The sequence below is a fragment of the Bombus terrestris genome, chromosome 2 (assembly GCF_910591885.1).
Source record: "Bombus terrestris chromosome 2, iyBomTerr1.2, whole genome shotgun sequence".
Taxonomy (NCBI): domain Eukaryota; kingdom Metazoa; phylum Arthropoda; class Insecta; order Hymenoptera; family Apidae; genus Bombus; species Bombus terrestris.
In genome coordinates, this window is record NC_063270.1 from 3,825,132 (window position 1) to 3,838,538 (window position 13,407).

Consider the following 13,407-nt stretch of genomic DNA (forward strand, 5'->3'; position numbering starts at 1 on the left):
TTATAAATACTGATCTATAAACAAAACGAAAATTTTAACTATAAATTGTAATAATCATTCCTTTTTATTGAAATAAATAAAACGTATTACCAAAGTAAACAAAACGAATTATCATCTAATATCTACCGATTAATGAATTAATGAAACAAATAACTACAATACCATTTGTTAAATATTTACTATTAACATATTAAAGTACATTTATTGATACTTAATTAATATTGCTAACATGTATTAAAAACATTTTCGAATATATATCAATGTGAAATGTCATCACCAGCTGATATAGCACACATTGATGTATATCACAGCGCAATCTATCGTTTTGATATGTATTACTATCAAAGAAAAGTACTAAGCTGACGGAAATGCTGCTGATTCATAATCTGTGTATAAGAATACCCAAGGAATGTTTCAAGTGTCAGAAAGTAACGAATCATCATTATGTTAAAAATTGATTTAGTTGTTCGTATCTTAAGATAATGCTTCTAAATTTTTAAGTTAAATATAAAGTAAACAGGGTTGAATAGTTTGTTATTGTGTGACGTAACCTATTTCTCACACATTCATCAAGAGATTACGTTGTCATGCGTTATTACTGGTTCGAAGTTCGCGTGCTTTTCTTATCACGTTGTGATTTGTATTTTTTCTGACGGTACTTCCTTGTTTCTTTGTTAGTATCAGCGTAATGTACGAGTTCTGCCAATGTAATTTACATAATATCTACTACGTCTCATTACCACAGTTAGTGATTTCATCGAGTTACCTTCTAAAATTTAGGTAACTTTTTCTATTATAATCACAAAGATGCTTGAAAGAGGAAACTATAATAGCGTAACTACTACTCTTGTGAAACGTCAAATTCGAAAAGATGAATTCGTTTTTGAAAACAGTCAATCCAATGATGAACAAGAGAATTGTATTAATCAGAGAATCGTTGCAAAAACAGTTAAATATCAGCGTGATGGAAATGCAAAGTGCACCAGGAGTGGAGGAAAACGATACAGTTGGCAATTGCGACGAAAGTATGACTCTGTGCTCCGTTTTGGAAGCTATCTTCCTACATGGATTAAAAGACAGTCTTTTAAATCGAGTAACAGAAGTTTTAAGCGGCCCAGATTTCAATGCAGTGCCACAACCAAGTTTTTGGGGTCCGCTGTTGGTATTTTCACATCGACAAATTATAGATCAAATACAAACATTAAGTCAGCTTACGACAGAAGTTGGATATTGCAGAGCTTGGATACGATTAGCTTTAAACGAAGGCCTTTTAGCTAGCTATTTTTGTTCCATTAAAAGAGATAATTCAGCTTTAAAGCCATACTACAATCGATCTGCATTCATTAGAGATACAGACCTTGTTGAAGTTGCACAGAGACTAATTGAAAGTTTAGACAACATATGCTTTAAACTAGCTTGTAATAGTAGCTTATTAAATTTTTGGTCAAATACTCCTCTTCTATTAGCAGGCATATGGTCACCACCAATGAAATCTTGTCCAATATTTAGTGCAGTAGATATTGCAAAAACAATAACTACAGAATTAACAGATGGTGATAATTTTGATGAAGTTGAAACTGCTAGTTCTATTGGTAGTTTAGGTTCATTTAATTCATCACAGTCTGCTCTTAATAATGCAGGTTGTATCACAGAAGATGAAGCTTTAAAAATTATACTAGCTAATAAGAAATCAAATAACATTGGTATAGATCATTTAACCAATAATTCAAGAGGAACTCCGCCTTTGAAGGAGGAAGAAGAAGAACAAGATTTACAAACAGGAGAAGAAATAGAAAAGAAAATTTCAAATAATGGCAGTCCAAAATATAATGCGGAAATTAATATATGCAACAATATTGAAGATTTGGGGGTTGGACATACTGTAGAGAATCATGAAACATTGCAAAGTATTGTTTCAACTACAGTAGGGAATTCATTAATTGGAAGATTGGGTTGGTCTACGTCATTTGAAGATTGTGAATCTTCATTAACTTCATCTGCAGTATCTCATGACTCTGGAACAAATGCAGCTCGTACTCCTGGTGATGGACCTACGTATGATGCAATTATTCAAAGCTATCATACTGTTGGAAATGCATCAGTCCTAGATCTTCAAGAATTTTTAAAAAAATATCCAAAAAAGCAACAATCTAATGATGGAATTAAAATTCAATCAGAAAATAAAGCTGCAATAAATTTTGACGAACAACTGGGCAAACTTCCCAAAGAGAAAGGTTTGGATGTACAAGATTATAGTTGTTTTGAATGTGGCCATGCAATTGGTATGACCTTTTCAAAAGCACATGTTTGCTCTTTCTCTGGTAACTATTATTGTTTAAACTGTATGTCACAAAATGAATATCTAATTCCGTCACGTGTAATTCATAATTGGGATTTAAAATGTTACCCTGTTTGCAATAAGGCTGCAGCATATTTACAAGATTGTCCTACACTACTAGATCTTAAAATCTTAAATCCACGAATTTATATGGCTGTAGATAGTATGGCACAATTACAATCATTAAGAATTCAATTAAATTTATTAAGAGCTTATTTATTTACATGTCGTGAACCTATAATTGAGTCCTTACAGAAAAAAGTTGCACCTAGAGATTACTTGTATGAACATGTTCATCAATATTCTGTTTCTGACCTTTATGATATATCCAATGGAATTCTTGCACAACAACTGCAGAAAGTAGTAGAATTTGCAAGAAATCATGTTATAAATTGTTGGCTTTGTAGTCAGAAAGGTTTTATATGTGAAATTTGCAATAATCCAAAAGTTATTTATCCTTTTGACATGGAATCTACATACAGAGTGAGTAAATATTTTTATTATAATTATATAAAAATAGTAAAAATGAATAAAATCTAGTTTAATAAGTTATTATATATTATGTAATTTTAGTGTGGAGCTTGTAATGCAGTATTTCACACAGAATGTTTAAATGCTTATAAACCATGTCCAAAGTGTGAACGGAGACGCAAACGAATGGATCTCCCGCTCTTAGATGTGGGATGTACAGAATTGTCACTGAGTGATGCACCAACATTTTCAGTTGATATAAACTAATAAATAGAATTTTTAATAAATCACGTATTTTTATTCTTTACGTACAAAGTGTTTATAATATCTTCTTCCTTATAAATTAATTATTGATAGAATATATTTTAATTAAAATTTTCTTTTATGAAGTTCAATAATTCAATATTTTATAAGTATATAGCAAGTCCAGTTCAAGTGTTAAATATTCAACAAATTATTCTTCGAATATACACGTTATACTTGTTGAATTCATTTTGAAATATTAAAGAAGATGATGACAGTAGTAATAAAAATGTATAGTTTCACTTGAAAACAGGTCTATATATTTCATTAACTTTTGAGTATGTAATTCAACAGCTTTCATTTAAAATATTTTTTGGTATTTTCACTAATTAAAGAAATACTAATAGCGCGTGTACACTAAAATCAAGAATAGTGTATATTGGCTTTATACTTGTATATAATTGTTATTTCTGTTTTATATAATTTCTCAGTACTACATTTGTAATAACTAATAGAGAAAACTCTGTACATTTAATATTTAAAATTCTCATTTCCATACCTGCAATATGTTAAAAGTGTGTTGCAAGTTCTATTAACTTTTTGAGATAGATTTTAGAATGTATGTAAGAAATATGTACATGTATTTATGTAATATATATTTTATTAAAATTTTATGTACAAAAGGTAATAAAATATATCAATCATTTATTAAGTTATTTTATATTTATTGTATTTAATACTGTTATTATATGTATCCATCCATGTGATGTAACAAATCTCAGTATGGCTTATACCCAACAAATATATATTTTACATGTGTACTCATAAAACTTAGTCGTAATGTTTTTAAACATTAATAAAAATTTGATACATAAAAACATGCAATTATATTTTTTGTATATATATATATACACATATAACCAGCATATGAAATTTAGTGAAATTTCATTATTGTATTATTGAAAAAAGTGAAATATATGTATCAAATACCTTGTAGACTAGAAATATTTCATGTCTGAAAGAAAATATATAAGTAAAATTTGTACAAATAACCATATAAAAAATTGTAGAAAAGCAAATATTAAGAGATTCTTGAATAATAAAATGTTACAATTACTTTAATTTGTTATTCTTACATATTTTTGATATATTTACAGTTTTTGTTATACAAGGTGTTTTAAAATGTTGGGAACAAACTTTAGAAGCACGTAATAATCATCAAAACAAGCAAAAATGTCTTAATGAGCATGGGTCGAAAAACCATTAATTTTGGAATTAGGAGAAGTTTAGTGTACAAAAAATAATTCATAATAAACCAGTTGCTTCGTAAATGAGGTAATACAACAAATCGAAAACTGCTGCCAAAAGATATATAAGAGGAATGCCGTGGATCTTTCAACATGTGCGCGCTTCTATGGGGAAATATGTCGAAGTGTGTATTAAAACAAACGGAGAACGTATTGAACATATTTATGCTATAAAGATAATGTCTTACTGATAAAAACATCTTGTAATTCCGAAACTAATGGTTTTTCGACTCCTGTATATTAAGACCTTTCTGTTTGTTCTCATGAGTACTACATGCTCTTAAAGTTTGTTGCCAATATTTTAGGACGCCCAGTATTTATAAAAATTGTACAATTTGTTGAAGCTTCTAGTTCATTTTATTTGTATTAACATCTTATTTTCGTTATATATTTTAAAGATACTGAAAAAATATTATGTTACATCTAATAAATACGACTATTTCTGAAAATACCTGATACAAAATACGCACAAATCGCTTTTATTATTACAAAGTTATAAAAAATATACATTTATTTTAAGACAATATTACATGAATTTTACTAAATGTAAATTTATAATAAATCCTGCTAATCTAATTTTATCATAAGACATTCCAATTATTCAATACATTTATTCAGTATACTAGAGATTAACATAGCTTAAAAAATTTGTAACAACTACGATATATACACACTTTAATCTGTACGATAAAAGTTTTCCCAGGTACCTATTTAAAGAATAAGATTATGATTTTATGAACTATAATAACAAACAGTATTTAATTTTGAGACAAAATGTTAATTGAATCCTTATATAGCATTTTGTTGATTTAAAATTTGAAATCCACGATAAAATAGCTACATAAAAACAGTGATGATTTGACACAGTGTTATTAAAAAATATTATGTGCATGTGATGATTAGTAATTAATATTCTATATTATTTGTTATTATATCTGAGATAATTATGCTTCCCAACATTTACTTTTTTTTTTTAGCGAATATAGAAGCAAATTATGTACTTACAAAAATATAGATTCTTATAATTTTTATTACATTATTATCTTTTAGCAATAAACATCGAATTAAATCACTTAGACGAGAAAAATAATAAGAAATGAGTATGTCTATCATTTCCTCATAATACATGCATATAAATTTATAAAAACAATATCTTTAGATATAAAATTCAAAATATGTTTTAACATCATTTGCTTTGCGTAACTATTTTGTACTGTTTTCCAACATTAAACTTGAAACAATAACCATTTATCCTATACATACTATTATATTCTGATATGTTTTATATGGCATCACAACTTTGATGTATATTACTACTGATAGTCTTTGTTGTATAATTAATCAATGTAATGTTTTCGGAAAATATGCAGATGGTAAAATTGGCTTATCAGATAAACCTGCCCTTCTTAATCCACTCTGTAGTGTGACACTTGTACTTTTTATCTTTGTACCATTTGGTGGTACAGATGAATTATTATTTTCTACAGCGACTGGTACCAAAGACGAACCTGCGACATTTCCAGATAACTTGTTCAAAGAATTAATACGTTCCATAGGTGTACTAGTACTCGAAATTTGACCACTTTTATTAAACGTTGATATGCCCATCGTATTATCAGTAATACCAACACCCATTGATCGTGCTGTCATACGTGTGGTTTGATTAATATTTGGATTTTGTACAATAGGATTTCTCAGTGGCAATCCAGATAATGCATTCGATTGTACTATATTGGGTGCAGATGTACGTGTTTCATATTTATTACTAATTAATTTATTCGTTCGAGGTAATGTTAAATGAGTTGAAGATGGTACTGTAATTGGTGCTGCTACAGTAGCATTTTGTAGTGGAGATTGGCTATCTGCTAATCGTCGATTTAACCAACTTATTACTGCAAGAATATAAAAGAATAATATTAAATAATATAGCTAATATAAAAGAATAATGTAGAATATAAACGGATAATATTAAATATATAATGCAATCTCTTTTAAAATACTAAAATAGAATACTAAATATTATTTTTCTGAATAATATTAAATATAAAAATATTAAATATTACAGAAACAGAAATAATATAACTAATAATATTTAATAATTTAAAATTATTATACTGTGTATACATCATTAAACAAAAATTTTATAATAAAATGTATTAAAAATACTCAATTACCATTATCATTATTCTTTATTATTTTTTCTTTCTCCTCTAACTGATTCTGTTGAGTTTTGAGCTGTTCTTTCAAATTTTCAATCTCTGTTTTTGCATCTTTTGTTTCTTTCACTAAATTTTCCATTTTGTTTTCTAATTGACCAACTTCTTTTTGTTTAGTATCTAATAACCTTTCTTGTTCAAGTGCTATACTGGTTCTTAATTTTAATTTAGATTTTGTTGAAGCAAGCTCGTTTTGTAATTTTGTTAATATTTCATTAGCTTTAACCAAATCATCACTTAAATTTCGTAAAGAATTTTGTTTGCGTTGTAACTGACCTTCTTTTTCAGTTAGAAGATCTTCTAGGTGCTGTTTTTGTTCTTTGGCAGTTTTTAACATTTCGGTATGTTTAGTAATAAGTATACCTTTATCTTTTAATTCTTGTTCAAGTACAGCAACTTTTGTTCTCAAACTATTTACTGATTTATCTCTGTCGTGATAATCTGTATCTAATTTAGAATTTTGTTTTTTCAGTAGATTCAAATCTCTCTGAGTAATATTAAGGTCTTTTTCAAGATTTTGCAACTGTTTAAGTTGTTCCACATTAGTTGCTTCAAGAAGAGATAACTTATCTTTGTACGTTGAATTTTGTGTACGTAATTCTGCCAGTTCAGTATGAAGCTGTTTTATCATTTCTGTATGCCTACGTTCTATTTCTATTTTTTGTTTTTCACTTTGACACTGCCACTCCAACTGTGCTTTGGCAAACCTATCGAAGTTTAGAAATCCTTAATAAATATTTTATGTATATGACCACACATAATTATATAAATGTTGTTACATACTTATCTTTTTCAAGGCCTATTTGTTCCGATGAAAGAATTTGCATTTGACTTTTTTCTGTTATATACTTTTGTTCCAATTGGTCCAACTCCAGAGTTTTTGTTTCTACTTTATTTAATAAATCATTCAATCTTGTTTCAAGTGCAAGTGCATCTCTATTTTGTTGTAAAATATTTTCTTTCAAGTGTTTAATTTTCATGGCCATGTGCGTTTTCAAATCTGAATCACTTGCAGGTGATATATTTAGGCTTAAATGACATAAATGTTTAAAATTATTTGTTTCAACCAATTTTAACATCCATTCTCCACCTTCTTCTGCTAATAACAACAAAAACTTTGGTGGTGATTTTGATAGATTTGTAGCAGGTATTTGACATTGATCTAATAAATATATTAGTTGAGTCGCAAAATTATCAAAATCTACTAATAATCCTTGTTGAGATTTCAAAATTTTGAAATCGTCTTCTGTGATGAATAAGGAATAAAGGAAACAAGGATCATCGTCATCTGCTAACAAAACACATAAACTCTGTAATATAAATACGCAATATATTATTAAATAATAAAAATATATCTCCAACTATCCTTTAGTATATCAACAAATTATAGGCTAATGTAAACATTAAAATGTATGCTACCTTGCGACATACAGGACTAATGCCCGCATGACTTTCCACATTAACCCTCAGCTCACGTTGGCGTTCTTCTTTATTTTGTGGCTTCATATAAACTCTTTGCACTTTAGTATATAATATTTCTACATTGTTCAATTGTAAACCAGAATCACCAGTCACTGCACCACCTATCGAATTATTTAAATAATTCATCATTTGGTTATAGGTTTAATAAACATCTGTTAATCCTGGATCACCCTGTATTTTAAATAATAAGGACGTTTTAATTTTCATTTCATTTGTTAATTTTTCATAAATTATAAAAAGTTTACATGAAAGCTTTCAAATTCTGTAATCTACATATCAAGCCGAGGTACGCGTATTTTAGGTGCTGCCATCTTTTAGAGTTACGCATTACTATGAATGCCCCTCCTATTCACTTCAAATTTTCCAAATAATTTTTTTCACTTATTACATCTAACAATAAATATAATAATTGATTTACTTACACAAATTAATTTCGTTTTAGTGCTTCTTAAAAGTGCTGTATGTTGTTACTGTTCATAATTAACGAAGTAAAATTTATTTAAATGTTATCTTTGTATATACTAATAACTGCTAATAAAAATGTCATTGCATATGCAATGCTATTTTTGTAAATACTAATAACTACTAATAAAAATGTCATTACATATATTTGTGTAGTAAATATGTATATACATACTTGCACATGTATGTGCTTATGTAAGTACGTATAAATAATAATATTTAAAAACAGCATTTTTTAAAAATTTGCATTGATTTATTTACTATTTACGTATAGAAATATATACGTATATAATATAATAACATATTTTTATATATGTACATATGTATATGTGCATATATCAAGATATGTATATTTTTATATATTAAAATCCATTTTTATTTTCATTAAACAAATATATAGAATATATATACTTTTTCGTTTGTCTAACTTTTATTTTGTATTAGTATTGTTTTTTAGTTTGTCATAAATAATTAATATGATTTTATTCTATATGTATTAATATTAATATGATTATTAATATATTATAGATTAATACAGCTAGCTATACAATATATACTATAAATAGCACTATATACATATGTGCATATAAGTAGTGAAACTTATTTTCTTTCCACAAGTATGTTATTAATAATATACATACAATACGGTTAAAACAATAGACGTTTGAATCCGATCCAAATAGTGGAGCAATGGCGGCTGTATATAATCGAAGTATATGTGTTCATTATTGTTTTATGTAATTTATACGATAATAATTTTTTATTCGACTTTTATATTTAATTCTTCTAAGAAAAGTGTTACATTTGTCTTTAGATTGATATGTATCTAAACTTGGCAAGAACAGAGCATATGTTTGACTTCTTAAATGTATTTTCAACATTTCTAACGGAATTTACTTTACTTTCCCGCGTAATAAGAAACTTCCAAAACTGATTGGTTGACTCTTTTGAAAGCAACCAATAGTATCAAGGATTAAGGATGTGACGTATCGTTTAAAACACTGTACATATACGTCGAGTTGTAACCGCGGTCGCCATGCCATGCGGTTGTTCCGCGATTGACAATTTCGTTCCTGAATATGTCGTTGAAAAGGTTTTTTGTGAAATCATTATATTTGTTTCGAGAAGAAAAATTTACGGGGTGATAGTGTCGAAAAAGTGAGTGCATAATTACTATGAAGCGACAAGTGACTTTCTTTTGAGAATTAAAACCTCGAGTCTTCACCCTGTCGGTTATATTATTAGAGGTTGGATACAGCAGTTACAATTTGAATTTGACTATGTATTCAACATATAAACAGGAAAAGGAGGTAAGCTTTCATTTTGTATTAAGTACAACTTGTATATTATTCGAGTAATTTTTATTATAACAAACATTAAGTATAAAATTTGTACTTCATGAAAACCTTCGTATCAAGAACACGTCGACCGGTTTGCTCGCAGCGCTCATTTTGTTCATTTTTGATCTGTAACTGACTATCTTGTGCTGCCCTCTAACAGATATACATGTTTTAATTTCGTATGCAAGTTTTCTAATATTTATTCGCAGATTGTGAATATTTATGCAAATTTATATTTTTATATTTTTATGTACACAATTAAATAAGTATTTACATATTTAAGTTTCCGATAAATACGTAAAATATAAATATATGAGCAAAGTAGTTATAGAACATATGAGTAGTTAGATACTGATCATAAGCAGCTTTGTTCTTTTATGGTTTAATCACAGAAATTGGTAAAATTGAAAAATATAAACATGTTATATATGTATATACATATAAAACATATGTACATATATATTATACAAATAACGGTTTGATTTAAAATAGTTTAGAAAAAACATTCAATTTTCTCTTTATACAATTTCATTTAATTCAATATAATTCAAATAGCATCTTTTTAAAAGTTTCCATTTGAATTTAATCTTTTGCATACGAAACAGTTTGGTATATTTTCCTCGGATTTCCATTTAAACTGGAGTTTATTTTCATTTTATTCATTATTTTATGAACAAATTATACAAAACCTACTTCATTTGAGATAAAATGACAAATTAAATTGCGGAGTATTCTTCTCAATTTTACCTTATCTATGTTTATGATATATCTATGTGTTTACATACGTATGCACACGTTAGACTTACCCTTTCTATGTTAAGATTATTATTTGATCGTGGAAAAATTAAGTCTCTAGCGTGCGCGTACATTATATATAGTTATAATTATAATATTACATACGTACATACAAAACAATATAATCTAATGTAACAATCAAAATTTTAATGTTTATATGATATAGACCGTGAAACATTGACGATGATCTTCACAAAAGTTTAGTGAAGAGTAAAAATATCTAAATAGATTCTACATACATATTGCTGACAATGAGCTTTTATCTATAGGAATCCGGAATATTATCTGTTTCTCCTTTGCATCGTTCGTTTTCGATACAATATAATCTTAATATCTTCTACCTCGCAGAAAGTTGATTATATACATTTGATATATTTGTGATTTCCTAATTTTTTTGAAAATGTAATTGTCAAAACAGATCCTAGAACGACTTTACATTTGTCGCGTGATTGTCATATTTCTATCACATATTATGCTCGATCTAGGCAAGTAGCGATGTGTGTACATCGTCACAATTTTAAGAAGATTCATTCTTCGAATGGTGCAATATAAACAAGTAAATGATTCTCTTATTAGAAATATAAATCTGCTGAAACGTACAGTGAAACGTACAATTGTAACCATACCATGTTGCAGCATTTATTTGCACCAGTCCTTAAACCTGTTGATAGTCGTTATTCGCGTTGTAGTTTGTATTCTTAAGTCACACGTATGCAATTGAGAATACCTAAGAAAGAGATTTTCCTAAGTTAAGTATATTTTTATTGTGTAATTCTTCAAATGAAATAAATTGTAATTAAATTTTCCCACCAAAGCTATTCAATTTTTAATGCTACAAGTTTAGTTATCGATTAATAGTTGATCTGGTCGCGGACAATCCAAATTGAATATATATACGTAGTATGTATATAATATATATAATAATAACAAATATATAATAATACATATTAATTTTGATCGCCTTATGAGAGGACTAAAGTGAATGGTTCACGTAAAGTAAAGAGATATGCTCATATCGCTGACGTTGCCTTAAGATTTATCAATAATGCAGCGTAAAGCCAAGGATTCATGAGGAAAACTTATTTTATTGGTCTGTAGTCTATACTGAATCAAGACGTGGCAACAGAGCATCCTTATATATATACCACGAGCATGTATCTTTCGTGCGAGAGGCCACGGCATTGTAAAATTCCCAATTGGCTTCGAGGTCATCACGCTATCGACCTCCATTTCATATTGACTTTTTTTTCAACATGGATTTGTCGAAACTGACCACTGTGGTATTGCTCCATCGATATTCTTGTCTCGATACGCTAACGACATTAACAGGGAATAAGCACTCACGTACAAGCTCTTGTTTTTATAGTGTACAATTGTTGCTTTAATTTTCCTTTACTTGAAAATCGTCACGAAGAAATTTTATAAAAGCGTGATTTACGTGATTTTTTCGAGGTCATTAAGTCGGATATCGTCAGAACATACTTCCTTTTTTAAACAAAAGCATATATTTAATCTGTTACTTTATAAGGCACGCGTTTCACTTCTGAGACAGTATCTGAAACATTGAGGAATAATCGTAATACATGTAATAATTTAATCTTGTATCTGTACACTTTCAAATTTAGCTTTGCAATTATTTCTTCTATGCAAAGAGTAGCGAGCAAAAAGCATATAAAATAATAATATTTTTAGTGATATTATTTTATTTCGAACTTTAAAAGATAAGTAAACTAGTTTTGATTCTTATTTATTAATGAAATATAATTTATCCTGTATCTAACCGTCTCATACTTTTAACTTTGTGTAACTTGGTTGCGTAAGTTTTTTGAAAGAACAGTGCTCATTTATTTCAAAGTTCTTATGCAAAGAATTTATTCTTACAAACTTTTTCATATATATGATATACTTTTTTGTTGATTGAATTATTTAAGAAATAGGTTTAAAAAAGCATTCTGTAAACTATTAGTAAGATCTTAATAAATTATGTATGTTAATTCAAAAATTTATTTAAATCATTTTTTTATGAATTTTTGCAGAAATTGTATTACATACATATAAGTTGATATTGATTTTTTCGTTCGTTAGAATTTATTTTCCTTAAATAAATCCTTACTCTCACTAAATTTAGTAAAGTTTGTATCAGATGATGAGTAGTCAGAAGTCTAAATAGTAGTTTTACGCAGTTAAAATTCTAATCACTTCCTGCGAAACTTTGTTCCGTACGCACTATCCTCAATAGTGATGGATATTGGATAATAAGGAATAGAACAGTGTTACAGATAATCAATAGAACTGATTAGACATACAGAAGCATAGTTTTATGCATATATTGCCAAATATTTCTAATCGATGAAAAACCCGAATTTTTAAGAAAATCAAAATTACTTGCTTAAAAACCTTGATCAAAGGAAAAGATGTTTATATAAATTCTTTTGATAAATTTATGGACGTCTGTTAAACATTTTTTTTAACTTAATTCAAAAATTTCGCAAAAGTTATGCATTTATAATAAATAAAATAAAATGAAATTAATAATGATCTTTTGCGAGTTAAAAGTTATTTTAATTTAGAATCTGATATTTCAAGTACTATGTACATATTATTGATCTGTGAAAATATAAAATTTATCTATAATAAACAGCAATGCAATATTTATATATGTTCTATTGTTGAAATGTGGAACATTACGGATTCTTGTAATATGTATTACATAAAACAAGTATTTCTTGAGAATGTCAGAACTGTAATATTTT

At 27.6% G+C, this 13,407-nt stretch overlaps 3 protein-coding genes across 11 annotated transcripts in view; 2 read left to right on the forward strand and 1 right to left on the reverse strand.

Moving 5' to 3' along the window:
• The first annotated feature begins 218 nt into the window (after positions 1 to 218).
• LOC100647947 (pleckstrin homology domain-containing family M member 1) lies at positions 219 to 3,116 on the forward strand. Its single transcript, XM_003402184.4, has 2 exons — positions 219 to 2,821; positions 2,912 to 3,116. Exons 1-2 carry the CDS (start codon positions 872 to 874, stop codon positions 3,074 to 3,076), a joined length of 2,115 nt encoding a protein of 704 aa, XP_003402232.2. The 5' UTR covers positions 219 to 871; the 3' UTR covers positions 3,077 to 3,116.
• Positions 3,117 to 3,756: 640 nt separating this feature from the next.
• On the reverse strand, positions 3,757 to 8,358 carry LOC100648075 (spindle assembly abnormal protein 6 homolog). Of its 2 annotated transcripts, XM_012318379.3 has the most exons (5): positions 8,303 to 8,356; positions 7,995 to 8,228; positions 7,359 to 7,885; positions 6,534 to 7,282; positions 3,757 to 6,251 (listed from the first exon to the last, which is right to left on the reverse strand). In XM_012318379.3, exons 2-5 carry the CDS (start codon positions 8,184 to 8,186, stop codon positions 5,701 to 5,703), a joined length of 2,019 nt encoding a protein of 672 aa, XP_012173769.1. In that variant the 5' UTR covers positions 8,187 to 8,228; positions 8,303 to 8,356; the 3' UTR covers positions 3,757 to 5,700. The 2 variants fall into 2 exon arrangements, with proteins under 2 accessions (XP_012173769.1, XP_003402233.1); XM_003402185.4 differs by having other exon boundaries at positions 7,995 to 8,358.
• Positions 8,359 to 9,537: 1,179 nt separating this feature from the next.
• Positions 9,538 to 13,407, forward strand: part of LOC100648958 (inositol-pentakisphosphate 2-kinase) — a 78,060-nt gene continuing 74,190 nt past the window's right edge. For all 8 annotated transcript variants that reach the window (XM_048409854.1, XM_048409809.1, XM_048409840.1 and 5 more), the window contains exon 1: positions 9,538 to 9,829. The gene's annotated coding sequence lies outside the window, so the exon portion shown is untranslated. The remainder of the gene's footprint in view (positions 9,830 to 13,407) is intronic.